General features: G+C 40.0%; 1 protein-coding gene across 1 annotated transcript in view; it reads right to left on the bottom strand.

Annotated features, from left to right (window-relative positions):
• Positions 1 to 19,533, bottom strand: part of LOC140908768 (uncharacterized) — a 53,279-nt gene that overhangs the window by 5,937 nt on the left and 27,809 nt on the right. Inside the window, exons 4-6 of the mRNA XM_073336642.1 lie at positions 18,025 to 18,276; positions 14,357 to 14,434; positions 11,871 to 11,966 (exon numbers count right to left, since the gene is read on the bottom strand). Coding sequence (XP_073192743.1) covers positions 11,871 to 11,966; positions 14,357 to 14,434; positions 18,025 to 18,276 — 426 coding nt within the window. The remainder of the gene's footprint in view (positions 1 to 11,870; positions 11,967 to 14,356; positions 14,435 to 18,024; positions 18,277 to 19,533) is intronic.

Here is a 19,533-nt window from a genome sequence, read left to right as displayed (position 1 = left end):
TAGCTGTTCAGGTATGACTGCACCTTTAGTCAGTGAGGGCACACTGACTGGCACACGTTCAGGTTAACGGGCTTCAGTGTTCCTTTGCAGTTAACTTTTTAATGTTCATAAACCTGGTATGTGCTGAGGTTTAAAGCATAACACAGGTTTTTAGGTTTGCAAATCTGTGAACCTCTGCCTCTGAGATTTTATTATTTATTTAGTTATTTAATTTATTTTGCTCGTCAATGTGGGAGGGTCTCCTCTCTGCCCTCTGCTCACCAGGTTATGTATGTGTCTTGTAGCACTTGTCTGAACACCAGTTGGAAGGAATTTTTTTTTCAGCAAGTGTGGACTGATTCTTTTCTCTTAGAACGGATGTAATTTTTTCCGGTTCAAACTGATTAACACAGAAAACAATTGGGGCTGTAAAACTTTCTTCACATGTCATAGAAAATTAAGTTCAGCTATATTTTCCAGTACAGTGATGAAATGGGTGTTTGTATATACAAACATCAACGTGCTTAACTACTCACTTTCTCCCAGAATATGCAGGATTTCAGTCTGTTTATATGGAATATGGGAGTTGGGTGAGGAGCCATTTCAGCATATGACTTATTAAAAAGACAAATTTTAAGTAGAACTGTATCCTAAACTTCATTATGGTATTATACCCAAAGATTGCATTTCAATGGGAGATTCAACTTCCTTTATAGGAACAGAACAGACTCCTGAAACTTTTACCACAAAGACAGGTTTCAGAGTAGCAGCCATGTTAGTCTATATTCACAAAAAGAAAAGGAGTACTTGTGGCACCTTAGAGACTAACAAATTTATTTGAGCATAAAAATATGGAACACTTCACAAATTCGTGAAGTGTTCCATATTTTTATGCTCAAATAAATTAGTTAGTCTCTAAGGTGCCACAAGTACTCCTTTTCTTCTTACCACAAAGGTGGTCCATAGATATGCGAATAGTAAGAGAGTTTCAGGAGTCTGTTAGACTAGTTTGGCTGCAAAGAAGAATTCTTTGTACACTGGGGACAACACCTGATACCTGTCAGGCTGCAGAACTGGGCTGACATCAGAATCCAAACATCCTCTGGTCAGAGCAAGCAGAGGCATTCCTCTAATGATTTGGACTTGATGTGATGCAGTATGAATGTCATGGATAATTCAGATCAATGGGGATAAACAGAATCAAAAACACTGTTTAAACACCTTCTGCCCCTCCACACCCCATTCCCACCGCTCCCCTCTTGAGGGCTCCTGACCAATTTAACAACATTTAAAAGCCTTTGTTTAAGTTTGTTAGCATATGCATTGTGCTGTTAAAGCCATATAAAGCATGAATGCCCTCCCTAGCACTGTTCTGCTCCTTTAAGGAGCAGAGCGCACCTCCTCCCCCAGAGGTGGGGGGCTAGCCCCAACTCTTTCCGGTACCCCGTACCCCTAAAAATCTCATTGGTACTGCGTACTAGAGAGTACCACCCTACTTGCACTACTGCTTCTATCAAAACCAGAGAACACAAAAAGAACTCAAGATTATAGTGAAAGCAATTGAACACTAAACCTCAATATCTGCAGTTCTAAGGCTCTCAAAATAGACAGAGGCTTAGCGTGCTAATGGAAGTCAGCCCGGAAAGGTCACACAAGCCTGATTCTGATCTCACCAGGAGTTTTACAGCAGTGTCTCTCTATTGACAGTGTGCTGGTTACTCCTGATCGACTCTGGTGTAAGTGAGAACGGAATCCACTTGTTGATCCCACTTATACCAAATTAATTTTTTCTCTGGAACTTTTTTTTTTAGAAAAATTGCTATGTTCTCAGGTTCATCCATTGCCCAAGCAAGACACAATATTCAAATGCCTTTCACTGTGGGGATTTGAATTTGAGGGACAAAACTTTGCTAAGAGTCTAGAAATAGTTCTGACATTGTGGGGAGATAGATCTCATATTCAGCTGGTACCATTTTACTACTATTTATATGTTGCTTCATGGCTTGTTTATGGAGATGAAGGCTATCTAAGATCTGTGTCCATAAGTCTGATTCAGACAGAGCCTAAAGGAAATAGCCTCCTCTTTATCAGTATCCCCTTTGGATATGCTACCCAGAACTAAATACAGTACTGTTTTCCCAGTGCTGGTCTCATCAGACCTGTACAGAAAACAATAGTTATCACTTTGCCTGGCATCATGACTGATTACATCTTTGTGTATATAACCCAAATGTCCATGGATTTTTTGGTACCACAGGTTTCTCATTTTATTTCCTGCTCATGGTTCCATCTTAACCACCCTCCACCCCAGCCTTTGTAATAGATCGCTGCCCTTTTTCATAATTAAAACCCTTTCCAATTTAGTATCTTCCATAGATTTAATTAATAGGCTGTTTGCTTGCTCTTCCAAGTCATGAAGATGTTAAATAAGACTGAACCTAACCCCAGTCCCTGCAGCACTTGGCTAGAGGCCTGATCCAAAGTCCATTAAAGCCAACGGAAAAACTTGCATTGATTTCAATGGGCTTTGGATGAGGTTTTAAGTACCTTCCGCTGTCTCTTAACATAGCTGATTAGGTTGCATGACAGTGCTGAGCACACCTGATATTATCATGCTAGGAGCATTGGGAGAGTATTATCAGCACCATGCAGGGCCATCCCTAGCTATTCTGGGGCCCTACACAGCCCTCCTGCAGGGTGGAGGTGCGGGGGACTGGCTCGGGGGACAGGGGGCAACTGCCCCCCAGCACTCACTGGCAGCATGGCAGAGGCCCGACCCTGCTGCAGTCCTCAGGGGAGTGGGGGCAGAACAGGGGCTGGAGCAGCACGCAGCTGCGCAGGGCACCAGGAAGATGCCCTATGCAGCTGCGTACTTTGCGTATGGGTAAGGATGGCCCTGGCACTAGGACACACTCAGCCAGAAGGAATAGGTCAAAGAAGGAAGGTGGAGAACCAGGCCAGCTAGCACTGGCTGAGTGGGGGATAGGAAAGCCAGGCTGGCAATCTAACCAAAAGAAGGTGGGAAGAGCCAGGGCTGGTGAACAGGATGGGAAAGGGGCATTTGGACTGACCAGTTGTAGATGAAGTTGGAAATATGGGAAGTGTTAATCCCCTCTTTAGACAAACTAATTTTTAATATGCTTAGGAAAATGTGACCTAGTTCAGATGAATTTACTTAAAGAAAACTTTCTTAAGGAAAGTTTTGTTTCAAACAGGGGGACAACGCCCCACTTTTCTTTCTACTGGTGCAATGGTGGTGCAATCATCTATTTCCCTTGGACAAGAGTATATTTCAGAGAGACTTTTTTAAACAGGACACACCTCCCTAGATGAGAGCTTTCGGATTGTATGTGAAATGTAACCACTACTTTATAAGTTCAAATCTAAATTAATGTTGTTTTTTTATTTGCACTGATAAAGGCAATAGTTAGACTTTAACAAAAGTAAAAGAGTTACACACCTGACTCCTCATCAGAGAATGAAAGCAGATTTTTGTTTTTTACTGTGTACACACCAGCAAAAGTTTGGATTTGATAATGTATCTATATCCATAACAGATCTTGTCTAAATTAAATTTCTTTATTCTGAGTGAAGGAGGTAATTCCTACTCATGCCTGATAAAATTAATTATATGTAGCTTTTTAAAAAATAATATTTTTTATCAGAAGAGTCTAATAATGTGTCTGAGAATTGCAGTAGTGAATGTATTTATCAACTTCCCCAAAACTTAGATAATACTGACATCTGCTGGCTTTTAAATTAATACAATAAGGTGATGGTTAAATAAAGACAAGACAGATGGCACAACCTGCGCTCAAAGAAAACTTAAAGGAAGTTAAAGATACAAGAATGACTTAAATAGTTTCACAAACTTACATGACTTTTAATGTCATACAGCCCATGTGCATTATTCATACATACACATAATGTCCATGTGATAAATTGCAGAGGTATCATTTGCCATGACCTGCATAATTCAAAAGGAGCTTTGCCTATCAGGATAAAGTTAGTAACTATGTTACCTGAGCACCGAAGTGGCTGGCAGAGTAGATTAGACAGATAAAATAGGTAGACATTATGATCTCTTCCAGATCTTTAAACATCTCAGGCACACAACTACATACAAACATGCACATGAAACTGCCTACCTAAATTTATGCATGCAATAAGACATCTTTCTCTATACTAGAGTTTTAAAACATGTTAGTTAAAATGTTCCAGCTGACATGAAAAGACAAGCCCTAAATGCTTCTTCTTTATCACCATGTGTAACAGTTGGTTTTTCCATTAAAAGAAAGAGCCTTAGCCTTAATGAACTGATTGTGTGTTGAGGCATTATGTCAAACTTCAATAGACAGCCCAGAAGACATGCAAATAAAAGTGTGAATTCATTACTGCCAAAGAGATATGAAAGAGAAGCAAACACTAACATGGCTGCTGGGGCCACCCAACCCCAAAATGCTGACATCAGTGACAGCAAGGTTATAAAATCCTTCCTCTGTCCTTTGGGAATCTGCTGCTGTCTGTCCATTGCCCAGCTCCAAACACTCTTGTCCAGGACAGCGAGGCATAAACCCTTCCAATGCCCTTGGGAACAATCTTGCAGACTCATTCTCGATTGTGCTTGTCTGAGTCTTCGGAGACCAGGTTAACGATCTGGTGCTTCTCTTGGTTATTTTTTTAATACATCATGAGGTATGTAAGAGGAGACAGATCCCATTTAAATATTTTATATATTTCCCAATTGTGTTGTACTTTTTAAAAATTGTGTATTTCCTGTGTTGTTGGGGCAGAGGAGTCAAGCTTAAAAGAGAATTGTATTTTCTCCCCATTCTTCTCCTTAGTTGGTACTAGTATAATTCTCCCCGAAGAAACAAGGAAAAAACAAGGAAGCTGAAATTAGGGAAAAATGCACAGGCTCAGATTTAGCAAAAGGCAAAAAGGATGGAGAAAGACAAATGTGTTCCCTCATTCGTAACTCCCTTCGGCCACAGCAGGTTTAGATGTTGTTTAAGCTGCTGATTAGCAGGCTTCACTCCATCTCCCTCATCTTCTAACGTATCATTAAATATGGTTTTGTCTGAGGGCAGTTCTACACTGCGGGGTTAAGTCAACCTAAATTACACAGCTCCAGCTATGTGAATAATGTAGCTAGAGTTGACATACCTTAGCTTGACTTAGTGCAGTGTCTATACAATGCTGGGTCGATGGGAGAAACTCTCCCATTGACTTACCTTATGCTTCTCGTTCCAGTGGAGTATTGGAGTAGACGGGAGAGCGATTGATTTAGCGGGTCTTCTCAATACCCGCTAAATCGACCCCCGGTGGATCAATCACCACACATCAATCCCCCAGTAAGTGGAAACAAGCCCATTTTATCACTTAGAATCTAAGTGAGCTTGTCTACCCAGGAGGTTAGTGCACAGTAAGCCAGAGTGTGAATTTATACCACACTAGCTACTCCCTACTCATTCCCTATGTGGACACTCTTAGTCCACACTAGAAGTACCCTTGAGTGGCTCAGCTCGATATGCTTAAGTGTACTTTTAGCGTGAAGTATGTTTGTCCACACAGAGAATTAGCGCAGAGTAGTTAGGGTGTGAATTTAAGGCGCTCTAACTTGCTGCTCACTAACTTCCCACATAGACAAGCCTTAGAATCAAAGCCACCAACATACGGTGCTGAAATATCAGACAAAGCCATACTGAGTGATGCACCCTAAATTAGATACAGAAGGACTTGATTCTCCTGTGTCTTTCATCTTGTGTAGTCATTTACAGCCTGATCCTTCAAAGCAGTTAAGAACACGCATGGTTTTTCTCAAATGAATTGTCCAATTGACTTCACAGGGACTACTCACATGAGCAAGCTATGTTTGTGCCTAAGTGCCATGTAGGAATGGGTCCATACAAAGTGGATGTAAAATGCAACCAAATCAAAATGCTTGCAACTTGCACCCACTTGCAGAGGAGTAAATGCCTAGACAAGAGGCAAGCCAGTTGAGAAGCAGATCTTATAATCTCTAAAACTACCTAATTAGAAGGGAATCTTAAAAAACTGATCTGACCACACTAAGGACCATGTAGGTGTTTTTGATCAATGATAATGCAATTCTTCATAGAAAACTTTAGGGGTCTGAAAATAATATCAAATCATGTAATGTCAGGATAACCGGTTTCTCAAAGCATTCACTCTGAGAAGCTTTGTTTGTTTGAAACAATTTTGGAACAAAAGTCTGATGATCACTGAAGAGGATTAAAGCATTCTGTAGTCCATTTAAATGGTCTCTTCTGACTTCTGCTTCTTTGAGCTGAACATTCAATTACTTTTGCTCCAATAAAATGACAAAGATGAGGTGATGTCTGAAGTATGGAGAAGGAAAATTTATTGCATTTCTGTGAAAAGTTTACATTTTCCTGAGATAGTAGAAACTACTAGGAATGGAAAGAAGTTATTGATGCTTACATTTGAGTTTTTAAATCAGTCCTGCGTTAGGAGGGCATTTTCTTGCTAGGCCTGGATTGACTGTAGAGGAAAAGGATTTGTCCATTTTGATTCTGATTGATGTAAAGATTTTCTTGGATCATGTCTGAACAATGCAAATGAAAGGCAGAGTGATGAGTGCCCAGATGGTTCAGTGCAAGTAGCGGGGGTTGGGGGAGGGGGTTGCTATGCTTGATTCAGACCAGGGACTTAAACCTGGGTCTTGTACCCCTCAAGTGTGTCCTGATCACCAGACATCTGGTTCTCTAGGGTGGGTCTTGCACAGTTTCTCCTGTTGGAGCTGTTCCATTTTGTATAAATAATTAAATATTCATTGAATGAGAGACAGATTCTCTAGTCCAGTAGGTAGGGTACTCACCTGGGATGCAGGTGACCTAGGTTCAAGTCCCTGGTCTGAATCAGGTCTCTGTTTCATCCGGATGAGGAATGGGAAATTTTTTTTAATTTCCAAAAGTTTCATAAGATGAGGGAAATTATTCCCATCCAACTCTGCATAAATAATAAGGTGTGATTGATGATTTCAATGATAGGGGGAGAGAGATTTCCTTAAAACTGAGGACCACCTATGGGAATACATGCCCAGCTCGCCTTGAAATACTTGTAGGCTTCTTTGAAAAATCTGCAATAATTAGTAATTAGGGCTGACTGTATTGGTAAATGACATATAACACTACAACAGAGGAAACATGGGAAATTTGCGGGTTTAAGGTAGAAAGATAAGAAAAATGAATTTTAATGGACACTGGTGAGATATCACATGACAGGATTTGGAAACAATATTAAGTCCAAACAGCCTGGTAATATTAAAGAATCATTAGGTCAAAAGTTGCAACAAAGATGGACCAGAAAAGAAGCAGGACATGCTGACACACTTCAGAAGAGAAGAATAGGTGATGCTGATAACATTCGTATTGGAGAGAGTCCACTGGCAATGCAAACTCAGACTTGGAGAATAAGGTTTGATTTCTTTTAAACAGAGGATCAGATGTTTAGTCTCCAGAAACAGCAGCAGATACTGAAGACTGAGAGGAACAGAACAACAGAAAATCACGTTCTTGGAGAAAGCCAGGCAGTGCAGGTGGGTCAGGGTCAATGCAGAAGCAGCACTATTACTCCATGAGGTAAAAGAGGAAGATGGGGAAGATAAAGAAACAGAATTAGATAAAAAGCATGCAGAATCCGAGACAGCATAGTATGGGGGCAAGCCTGAGTGATGTGTTCCTTTTGGAAATGGGTGAAGTCAGGACTTGCTCTGAAAGCACAGAGATCCACAAGCAGTGATTTGAGTCCCATAGCATTAGGTTATTTTTTCAGCCTTTGATCTTTTGGCTTCTCAGGACTTTTGTACACAACTAAAATAACTACATCAGTTTTAATTCAAGCCTTTTTGCAAGTCTGTGTGTGGACACTCTTTTGTGGACTCAGAACGTCTTACTCTGATTTAGTTTAAATTAGTAAGGAATCAACTTAAGCTAACCCACACTAAGACACTTCTATTCTGAAAGAAGAGTGTCCTTACAGGTTTCAGAGTAACAGCCGTGTTAGTCTGTATTCTCAAAAAGAAAAGGAGTACTTGTGGCACCTTAGAGACTAACCAATTTATTCGATCATAAGCTTTCGTGAGCTACAGCTCACAGAGTTACCCCAAAATAAGAAAAGATGTGAATTAACACTGATGCAGTTATTTTGCTGTGTGAGTGTCAGTAATTTTTATGCATAGCTATGGCAAGTTTGTAAAGTTTGTCAGTGAAAACTATATTTCATTGTAATTTTAGTTTTTAAAATTGTAAATTTCAAAAGTTAAACTGGTCCATCACAAATTTAAAAAAAGCTAGCCTGTTTCTAAGGGCTAGTCTACACTAGAAGCGCTACATTCGTGCAGCTGCACTGGTGCAGCTGTGCCACTGTAGGGCATCTGGTGAAGATACTCTATGCTGACGTGAGAAAGCTCTCCCATCAGCATAATAAATCCACCTCTGCCAGAGGCAGTAGCTATGTTGTTGGGAAAAGCTCTCCTGCCAGCGTAGCACTGTCCACACGGGTGCTTAGGTTGGTGTAACTTATGTCACCCAGGGGGCTGGCACATTCACATCCCTGATCAACGTATATTATACTAAAGTAAGGGGTAGCGTAGACCTGGCCTAATTTTTACTTTGAAAAACAGGGATGCGGTGTGAAAGGGATTTTCTTGTTTGTCCAACTAATTACTGATAATTCAAAGTGGCATTAAAGCTGAAGGCTGGCATGTAAGCATTTGGATTTTGGACTAGTTAAAATTCAAATGAGCCTTTTAAAATAATCTGGAGCAACCAGCTCTTTGAAGAATGGAAGACCAGAGAGGAGAAATTGAATCTGTTGGAGACAACATCTTTTGTCATGGCTGTGATACGATCTGTGGAGACATCATTAAAGCATAGGAGATAAAAGAGGCCAGGCAGGATGTTGAAAGAACAGAAGTATGATTAATAATAAAAGGGAGAGTTTTTCCTGATTAAAAACACACAAAAGTGTTTAATTTCTGAATTTATAACTTAATAAACGTAGCAAAAGATGTTTCTCTCTGTTTTTGAGGCAAGATCAGAAATACAGGGGAGAAGAATACTCTGCAAAGGACAGAAAGATCATTAAAATGTTACATCCTAGATCTTTAATAAGAGGAAGATTCTAGCCCACCAGAGCTTTAGTAAGAACTTTCTGCACCATCTAGTCCATCCCTCTGAATACTATTGGTCTTTTATCCAGATGTCTGGACCCAATGCTGCAATCCTTTCTCAGGAAAAACTCCCACTGAGGGTCAACAGGAGCTGTGCCTGAGTAAAGCTGGAGTAAGAATATAAGATGAGGTATTGACTACATCCAAAGTCAACAGGATAACATTCCCAAAGAGATGAGAGTCCCAGAGAGTGTTGTATATTCCCCTCTGCCAAAGGCACAGTAGTATGCACAAGTCAGCATAAAGACTTCTGTGAGTAAGTCTCTTGCAGAGACACATTTACAAAGATTTCAATGCAAAAATTTCTCTGCAGAAAGTATGTGCTGAAGCATCTCACCACCTGAAACAGCTCTAGCTAGCTGGCTCCTTCAGGGCCTCCTGCTCTAAAGTGGCCAGCATCGTCTGACCTTTCCCCTCCTCTTCTCACAAAGGGGTGGCTAGCTGGTCATATCCGGAAGGAAATATCGTAGAAGCCAGCTGGGTTATGTTACCATCAGGAGATAACATGGGAAGTGGTCAGTTTCTCTCCTCAGCAGAAATCAAAGGGAGAAGCCAACCAGCTCCTTCTACAAAAGATTTGGTCAGCCAACCACCATATTAACCAGCCTTTTCAATCATGTTCCCGTTGAATTGCAGTGATGATGTCCGACAGACTATTAGCCTCGAATATCTGCTAATACCTCTTAAGAGGATATTAGCTCTGCCTAGAGTTGGTCAGAAAAACTTAAGGCAGTTCATTCTAAATCAAAAAGCTTCAGGAAATCATGTCAATTTTGCCAACATTTTGTTGTGGACAAAAACTGAAAAAACAAAGTTCCTACAACATTGACCTGTTCTGTTTTGCTGTTTTGTTTTGAAATGACATTTCATTTCTATTTTTTATTTTGAATTATTATTATATAAGATCATATAAAAATAAAAAGTCAAAATCAAAATATAATTAAACATTTCAATCACTCCAAAACTAAAATTTTCAGAATTTTCCTTTGCGGAGAATTTCAAAGTTTCCAATTCAAAACACAGCCAAATTCAAAGTCATTTCATGTCCTCCAGCTTGATCGAGCTCTGATCTATTTTTGGTCATGTGACCAACTTGCAATCAAATTGCTTAAAAAATTCCAGAGGTTTAATCAAAACTGAATCATATGTTCACACATATTGTCATAAATATAAAGGGAAGGGTAACCACCTTTCTTTATACAGTGCTATAAAATCCCTCCTGGTCAGAGGCAACATCCTTTCACCTATAAAGGGTTAAGAAGCTAAGGTAACCCCACTGGCACCTGACCCAAAATGACCAATGAGGGGACAAGATACTTTCAAATCTGGAGGGGGACAAAGGGTTTTGCCTGTCTGTGTGATACCTTTGTTGGGAACAGATCAAGGATGCAAGCCTTCCAACTCCTGTAAAGTTAGAAAGTAATCTAGCTAGAAAATGCGTTAGATTTTCGTTTGTTTTTTTGGCTTGTAAAATTCGCTGTGCTGGAGGGAATGTGTATTCCTATTTTTGTGTCTTTTTGTAACAAGGTTTTGCCTAGAGGGATTCTCTATGTTTTGAATCTGATTACCCTGTAAGGTATTTACCATCCTGATTTTACAGAGGTGATCCTTTTACTTTTTCTTTAAATAAAATTCTTCTTTTAAGAACCTGATTGCTTTTTCATTGTTCTTAAGATCCAAGGGTTTTGGTCTGTGTTCACCTGTACAAATTGGTGAGCATTCTTATCAGCCTTCCCCTGGAAAGGGGGTGTAGCGCTTGGGGGCATATTTTGGGGGAAGACGTCTCCAAGTTGGCTCTTTCCCTTTTCTTTGTTTAAATTGCTTGGTGGTGGCAGCGTATCAGGTTTTTAACCTAAGCTGGTTCCCAAGGCAAGAAAGAAATCTGTGCCTTGGGGAAGTTTTAACCTAAGCTGGTAAGAATAAGTTTAGGGGGTCTTTCATTCAGGTCTCCACATCTGTATCCTAGAGTTCAGAGTGGGGAAGGAACCTTGACACATATAAATTAGTGTAAAGAGCTTCCCCTGCCCCATTAGCTGTGTCACAGGCAGGTGTGGTTTGAGAGAGAGGCTGGAGGAAAGGGAAATGAAACAAAGTATTCTATTGGTAGGTAGAACCACCTGGTACCAGCTCTAGGGGAGGCAGGCATTCCAGTATGAAGGCTCTAACTGAGTTAAAATTTGAGAGAATATTTTAGACAATGTGGTCACTCCTCTTTCCTTCGAGTATCCCTGGATTATACAGTATGTTCCGAATAGATAATGGGACAGTGCTCAGCAGCATCCCCAGCTAGGTCCAGATTTTCAAAAGAGCTGAGTTTCCATTTAAGCATCTAAGGAAGGATCAGATTTACAAAAATATTCAGCACCCAGCATCTCCTAGTGTGGCACTTAAGGACAGATTTTCAAGAGACCCAAAAGAGTGAAAATCTGATTTCTTAGTTTGATTTCTCAATGGGAGTTGAGCTCTTTTGGGAATTTGGTCCTGATCGTGGCTGCTGAGTATTTGATAATCTGAGTATTTGATAATGCAGTGTTTCTTTTATTATCCAACTTTTTATTAATTCAAAATTTTTGCTAATGTCTCTCTGAATGCTGGGACAGCATTTGTAACACAACTCAAAAAATATTTGTGTAAGCATTGCTGTTTGTTCATTGAATTCACCATCTTCACTTACTGTTATGATGTGATTTACTGTCTGGAATGGGCTGCTTTTAGCTGGTGCTTCACCAGGACCAGAGTCAGGTGTGTTTGGTTCTAAAAGGATGGATCCCTTGAGAGGGGAAAAGAAAAAAAAAGCATAAAATGACCACCTTTATTTTCTGGGTACTGCTAAAATAAAAGATAACTAACTCCCCCACACTCAAATCAGCTTAAACAGTGACTAGACACATTATCATGTAGGATTCCACCAGGGTAAATTCAAGCAGAGGGGGCTAATTCCTCTCATAGTTCCTTAATTCACCGAATATGTGTGTTTGAGTTCTTGAAAAGGTCAGAACACTAAAAAATTGTAAAACATCAAGCCAAGTGACAATTTTAGTTTTTGAACTTACATTTGTCCTGTTGTCAAAACATTAAAACTCCCTTTTAAATATATTTTAATGTACTAATTCCTTTTCATCTCTCAAAAAAAGTGAAATCTTTCCCCACATTTTAAAATATCTGAATTGTTCTGCTAATAGTGCCATCTTGTGGCATGCACAGGAAATACAGATACTTGTTGAACCAGCTGCATATTTGAGAAGGAATGTCTTCCCTTTTTGGTTCTTGATTTTACACGCTCACCAACTGAACAATATTTAGTAGCTAACACATGTTGAGTGACACTGGGTTCTAAGAGATTATTACTGCATGAGTCCATACTGCACCACTGATTTTTAAGCAGAACTGTCTACTTATTTCAGTCAGGAATTCTACTTCAAAATTGAGGGCACAGTAGGGCCAATAGTAACTAGAAAAGTGGATTTATTTTGCAGATAATCTGCTGATATGAAATACATATGGATAAAATGTTTCTTTCAAATTTTCAGTTTGCCAAAATCCAACTGTTTTCAGGTAATAATAGTCCTTTATTCAAAGAAAAAGTTTGTATTCACCCCTGTGGAAAAGTCCTATAACATTTAACAGAGAATTATAACCTTTCCAAAGAATTTTACAGCCAACCTGTAGAATTCAACCACAGGAATATAATCCTCTATTAAATTCTATAGGGTAGTTTTAAACATTCAAGAGAAAGGATATCATTCTGTTAAATTCTATAATTCTTGGAGTAAATTTCTTGTAGAATCCTGTTTACTTTCTATACCTCCCTATTTTTTTATCCCTATAAATTCTCTAGGACTTTTCTATAAAAGGCTTTGTAGGTCATGCATTATATCCCCAATGCAGACAACTTAATACATATTATGTATCAACCTTGATTCAACAAGAAACATCTCAGAATAAATAGCATTAATTCTAGGAAAAATAATAATAATAGAGTGCTAGCAACAATAATAAAAGGTTACTAGTTTGAGAACTATAGCTTGGAATAGTAGCACCACTGGGTCAGATTCATCCCAGGACAGCCCTGGCAAATGCTGCTTGGAGGAAAATTCTGGCACAAAACATCTGCAATCTCCTCATTGGGGAAACCTGAGGGACCTACATGAATCAAAAGAACAGGTGGCACTAGTGGAGAAAAAGGCCCAAAGGTAGAGCAGCCAGACATACACACTTATTATTTAGCACATCTCATTTGAAGCCTGTATCAGTAGAGCAATTATGAGCTGACCTCCCCGGTGTGAGCATCCTCTTGAGGGCATAAGGAAGCGTAGTTTATACTTCCTGCACCAAGCTTTGGTAAATCTGGACTAATAAATCTAACTGAAGTAAATAAGAAACCTTCTCAGAATTAGTCATTGAGCTAATAAAGGCAGTGCATTTTCAGGTTCATAATAAGGCGTTCTTTTTTCTTTATGAATTAGCCATTAAAGATCAGGATATTTTGTTAAACGCTTAGAAAGTATAAGATCTGAAAAATATATGGTAAATAATGGGAAAAAACTCAGAAGTCAAGGATGTCATTTCATGAACAAAAAGTAAAAACTATTTCCCCATGCTAATTTTTCCCCTTCTGTTACTCACACCTTCTTGTCAACTGTTGGAAATGGGCCATCCTGATTATCACTACAAAAGTTTTTTTTTTCTCTCCTGCTGATTATAACTAGACTAATCAATTAAGGTGGGCTATTGTGTGTATAGCAACACCCATTTTTTCATGTTCTCTGTGTATATATATCTTCCTACTGTATTTTCCACTGTATGCATCCGATGAAGTGGGTTTTAGCCCATGAAAGCTTATGCCCAAATAAATGTTAGTCTCTAAGGTGCCATAAGTACGCCTCGTTCTTTTTGCTGATACAGACTAACACACGACCACTCTGAAACATTTCATGAATGATTTGCATATTGAAACTAAAAATGGTTCCAAAGCTGCAAAGTCCAAATCTGGATCCAAAAATTCAAAATCTGGGATATTCAGATTAAGGATTTTGATTCAGGCGCATAAAAAAACATCAGATTAAATATGTGTTTATATGACCCAGTGGGGAAGGAGTAGGGAATTCTATCGCTCATGTAAGAAAATACAGCACTCCATTATCAAATAAAGCTTTCTACCTCCAGCACTTTGTCTCCTCCTTGTACCCCAGTCAAGTCCGCTGGGCCATCTTTGGCCACCCTTGCAATTAAGATTGCCTGGTAACATAAAACACAAAATTTCAGATCCAACTGAGTTTATCTCATAGCTCTTGGATGTTAAAAAGTACATGTGCAGCAAATTGATTTTCAAAGCCTGTTGCTCAGCTGCCTCTAAATACATATAAGCTAAATGTCTTAATTAACACATTAACAGAAAAATAAAACCACCCATTGCTGTCTGACACAAACAGCAATAAACACAAGTCAGTAACAATTTACCCAGCGCCACGAGGGACATATTTGAGAATAAGGATTTGAATGATAAACTGAGAAAAGACAAGCACTGTTCAAAAAGGGGTTAGTGTGAACGAACAAGTGGGATGGAAGCTGCAAATGTGTGTTACCTTGAATTGTGGGCTGCAAATGGAGTTACCTTGAATTCAGGTGGAAAATAACCAGTGGGATTTCAGCTGTGAGGCCTTCTTCTGGAACTAATTGTTCACATGATGCTTCCTTTCAAAGAGGCGTCACAGTTAAAAGCTACCACCAACTTCAACATCTATCTTGGGGACAAATATAAGAATACCCTTTTGTTCCCCTTGTCAATTTTACTACTAAGCTTACAGCATTACACGGATGATGACTGATGATGACTTCAAAAAGAAAACAGCTAAATAGGCTAGCTTCCAAAAACTGCTTTTTTCCATCTCTTTCTGAAGATTACTTGGTAAATGTTGGAATAATGAAATGCACCTCATCATTTTCTTTATATGGAGATGAGCCCTTTCCACCAGCAATGCTAATACCAAGACTCCCCATTTGACTGCACACAGTAATGGTTATCTGCAAGAGAATTATAGTTAATAACAAGTGGCCTGATGAATCAAAACAGCACCCCATACATTACACAGGCAACAATACTGTAGTTCCCATTCTGTAAACAATCTATCTAATTCAACACAAAGAAAAATGGTGTTTATCCTGTAGTAATATCCTCTTCGCATGGACTACCACATGGAAGTATAACCTTTACCTTTCCCAGAAGCACGAAGAAACACAGTATTTCCAGATCTAGGTCTTAAAGCTATGCAGAGACAATTTTGGAAGCTTGTATTTTCTCATCATGTCACCCTTATATACTGAGCAGTATATTAGTGGTTAGTCCCATTGCTTTTAAGAGTACTAATTATGGAGTCAGGTACTACTGAATGGACGAAATCCTAGCCCTATTGAAAGTTATGGCAAAACTCCCATTGACTTCAATGAGGAGAGGATTTCACCCAATGTGAAATAGCTAGTGCTGTTGTATTCTGATCATCAGGTATCCATTTCAGAGAACAGGTGGGGTGATCAAATTATTTCTTTCACATACATCAATGATTTATTGAGCATTTGCCTTGGCAACAACACTATTTCTATGCATGCATCACAGTGAATTGTAAACCCCTTTTTTGGAAAAGTTTTTATATTCACTTTGGGTTGAAATTTCACACAAGTTCCCATCCCATACACATTCTTTTCTGGACCAGGTAATTACAGTTGATCAGCACTAAATTGGATTTAGACTGCTCTTTTTAGAGCTACTGAAATGTAATCTTCTCCTTTTTTTAAAATCAACATTTTTCAGACTAGCAGCTCATTAAATGGTAAAGGCCTTTTGGTTTTAAAAAAGCAAGGGAATTCAGAGTTAAAGCTGACATTGTATTCTTACTGCACTCTCACATGCCTAGAAATTTTAGTACATCTGGGCAACACCTTTGTACCATATTCTGTATCTCCAGTCCCTACAACACAGGCCAAATGGAATTCGTTTAGGTCACAGCGACAACTTAAATTAACCATTACTTTTGCAAGTTCTATTTGATGGTTTTCATAAATAATGTCATTGATATTGAAAAGCAGAAATAGCTTGCAAACATAATTCTAATACAGCGAATATTAGGTAAGGAAAACCATTTAAAATTGAAATTGAGCTGGAAGATAAATAAGGTTTCATCCATCAGTCATGTGTGTAGCTGAGATGCTCTTACTTTTGCTGCTTTAGCTAACACCTCTAAAGCAATCAGAACTTGGATTTTTTTAAATTTTACATTCAGAATTTTTCAATACAGCTGTGGTTTTAAACCACTCAGACAGTGTATTTAATTAATATTACAGTTCTAACATGGTGTGTTGATTTGTAACTAATTATATTTAAACGTGCAAGAAAATGCCTTATTATACTGATTAAAAAACTTACAACACTTAGATTATGCTCCATTTACCATGGAGTCCAACCACTATTTATGCTCAGCCTGAGTAGTCCCATTGAATTCAATACGACCATTCATGAGAGTAAAGTTAGTCACATGCACCAAAGCTCACAAGACCATCATTTCCCACAACGCTTCATTGATCTCATCAGGCTAGACTATAGCATGGTCTGTGCATCCACATAGGGGAGTAAGACCGTCCCTTACATTCCTGTGCAGCTTCCCCAGGCTCCAGTGCCATATGTGTGCATTATGTAGCTGCTATTAGCCCTAACTTAACCAAGTGGATAGGGAGAGGGCCTGTGCTCCCTCCAGCATGCTGGCCAGCAGAGAGAGAACTCAGCATGGGGAGGGATCATAATTTACTACTGGTATGAACCTGCACCAAGCACTACCCCCTAGAGCAAGCCTCTGAGGCATGCAGTTCCTTCTCTGTGCTGCTCCAGGGGAGTGCACCTAGGCCATGTCATGCCATGCTCAGGGCTATGGTCAAACCATGATCTAGTCTCCCCTCCCCTCCCCACTACACACACACACACAGTAGTTTTTTTCCATAAATCCAAGGCCCAGTTTTGCAATTCCCGCTCATAACAGTAGTCCTTGCTCATCTGAGCATTCCCACCAATTGCAAAGAGATATTCAAGTATGCAAGGTCTGTAAGGCTGTGTCTTTAATTGTGAGTCACTAAGGCCCAAATATCCACAAGTAACCACTGGTTTTGGATGCCCAACTAGAGACACCTTGGGAATGGATCTCCATAGATGTGGGGCATCCACAACTCCCAAGGACTTCATTTGCACTTGCACTTGTGAGTGTTCAGCCCTTTTGAGAAATCATCCCACAGTGTCTGAAGCTGGGCATTCAAAAATTTAGTCACCCAAAATCAGGGGCTTCTTTTCAAAAGTTTGGCTACAAATAACTCAGAATATGGACCAACCCCTGTTCCCACTAAAGCCAATGTGAACAGGAATGGACTCCGGACAGCATTATATGAATATATTGTAAGTCAGATGAGGATATTTCTTGTCTTTATATATCCAGGGCCGGCTCCAGCTTTTTTGCCGCCCCAAGCGGCGAAGGAAAAAGAAAAAAGAAAAAAAAAAAAAGAAAGAAAAGAAAAACCAGCCTGGTTGAGCTGCCACCAAAGTGCCGCCGGAGAGGAAGAGAGGGACTGCAGGGCCTGCTGCCGAATTGCTGCCAAAGACCTGGACGTGCCACCCAGATGACGCTTTCTATTGGCCACCCCAGGTACCTGCTTCCTTTGCTGGTGCCTGGAGCCGGCCCTGATATATCACACTTAAAAACGGTCTCCTTTAAATTCAAAGCTTCTCAGATAAACCAAGAGTCACAGAACAGAACGGGAGTGAAAGGCTCTTCAGGGAGATGCTGCATTACCTTTAATGGTGACTGTGTCACCTCTGCAGCTCTTGGAACTTGCTCTTTCATTTCCTCTGGAAACCTGTTGCTGTCTGCTGGAAAGCTGCCTGCTGTGGAGGCAGGAGCCTGTGGCTTGTTGTTAGCCTCTGGAAAAGGCTTCGCTTTCACTGCTGCTTTGTGCTTCTCCTGAACAGCTGCTTTAGGGTTTCTTTGATCTTTAATGTTGTCATCAGTGTCAAAAAGACTGCCAGAAAACTTGGATATCGGCTCCTGTTTGTTAGAGAAAGACAAAACAACAGAAATGTAAATGCCTAATTACTGTCTAGGAGCCTGGACATTACGTTCAGTAAATTAGTGTCATTTTTCTCTGTCACATGGGTGTAGATCGGGGGTAACTCTACTGAAGACGCTAGACTTAACTGTATCCCCCAAATTCAGATACAGAGGGGATCCTCCACGCAACTGCCTCTGTGACACCACCTCCCATTTCTCAGTGGAGCATGTGAGGCAGGTTTGGGATTCACAAGCAATGGTAGGGGACTGGGTAAGGGTGAAGGTGGGCAGTGGTTGGCTTCTCCTTAGCAGGGTTGAGGCCTCTGCCTGCTCTGAATCCATGGAGATAAGATAATGCAGCCTGGGACTGGATTACCTAATATGCGGAACCTCCTCTGCAGTGGGAATCCTCCACTAAGGGAGTTGGGAGCCAGCTGGAATCCCTGGTACAACAGCTACATTGGAGCCATGCTGCCAGGAAGTGTGAATGGGGCAATGGAAGCACATACATGGTGCAGAGGCATAGGTCCTCCATGCAGATGACCTTATGTCTCCTGTGAATCTCCAGAGATCTGTGTAGTAACCCCAGGATCCATGAGAAGGTGGTGATCCAACCCATTGTTTTAGCTCAGGCTCCAAGAGATAGTGAAGAAGAATGTATGTATAAACCATCCACATAAAACATCTCCAATAATTCATTCAGGCTGAGGAGTTCCTTCAGACAGCTCTGGTTTCAAAGAGCACTAGGTTTTCCGTCTTCACACATGCAATTTAATTTTTCTTGATGCTATTTTTATTAGAGAGGAGTTAGCAAGCTGGATAAACAAATCTCAGCCCCTCTCTTCTAAATTAGCTCCATGGGTACAGGGTTTCCATATTTATATACGGCTGTTTTTCTCTTTCTAACTTGGCAGCTAAAGGTTTGGATCAGATCTGTTGACTATTGTATCCTTTACTCCTTTAGTTGGAAGTAGGGCTGTCAAACGATTAAAAGATAAAAAAAAGTGGAATCTACAAGTTGAAGCACAAAGGGTCATATGAATGTTCAGCATATCTGGCACGTAATTACCTTGCAACACCGGCTACAGCAGTGCCATGCAAACGCCTGTTCTCACTTTCAGGTGACATTGTAAATCAGAAGCAGGCAGAATTATCTCCATAAATGTAAATAAACTTGTGTGCCTTAGCGATTGACTGAACAAGAAGTAGAACTGAGTGGACTTGTAGGCTCTCAAGTTTTATGTTGTTTTGTTT

The sequence above is a fragment of the Lepidochelys kempii genome, chromosome 3 (genome assembly GCF_965140265.1).
Source record: "Lepidochelys kempii isolate rLepKem1 chromosome 3, rLepKem1.hap2, whole genome shotgun sequence".
Lineage (NCBI taxonomy): Eukaryota > Metazoa > Chordata > Testudines > Cheloniidae > Lepidochelys > Lepidochelys kempii.
This window is presented reverse-complemented; position numbering and strand designations above follow the sequence as displayed.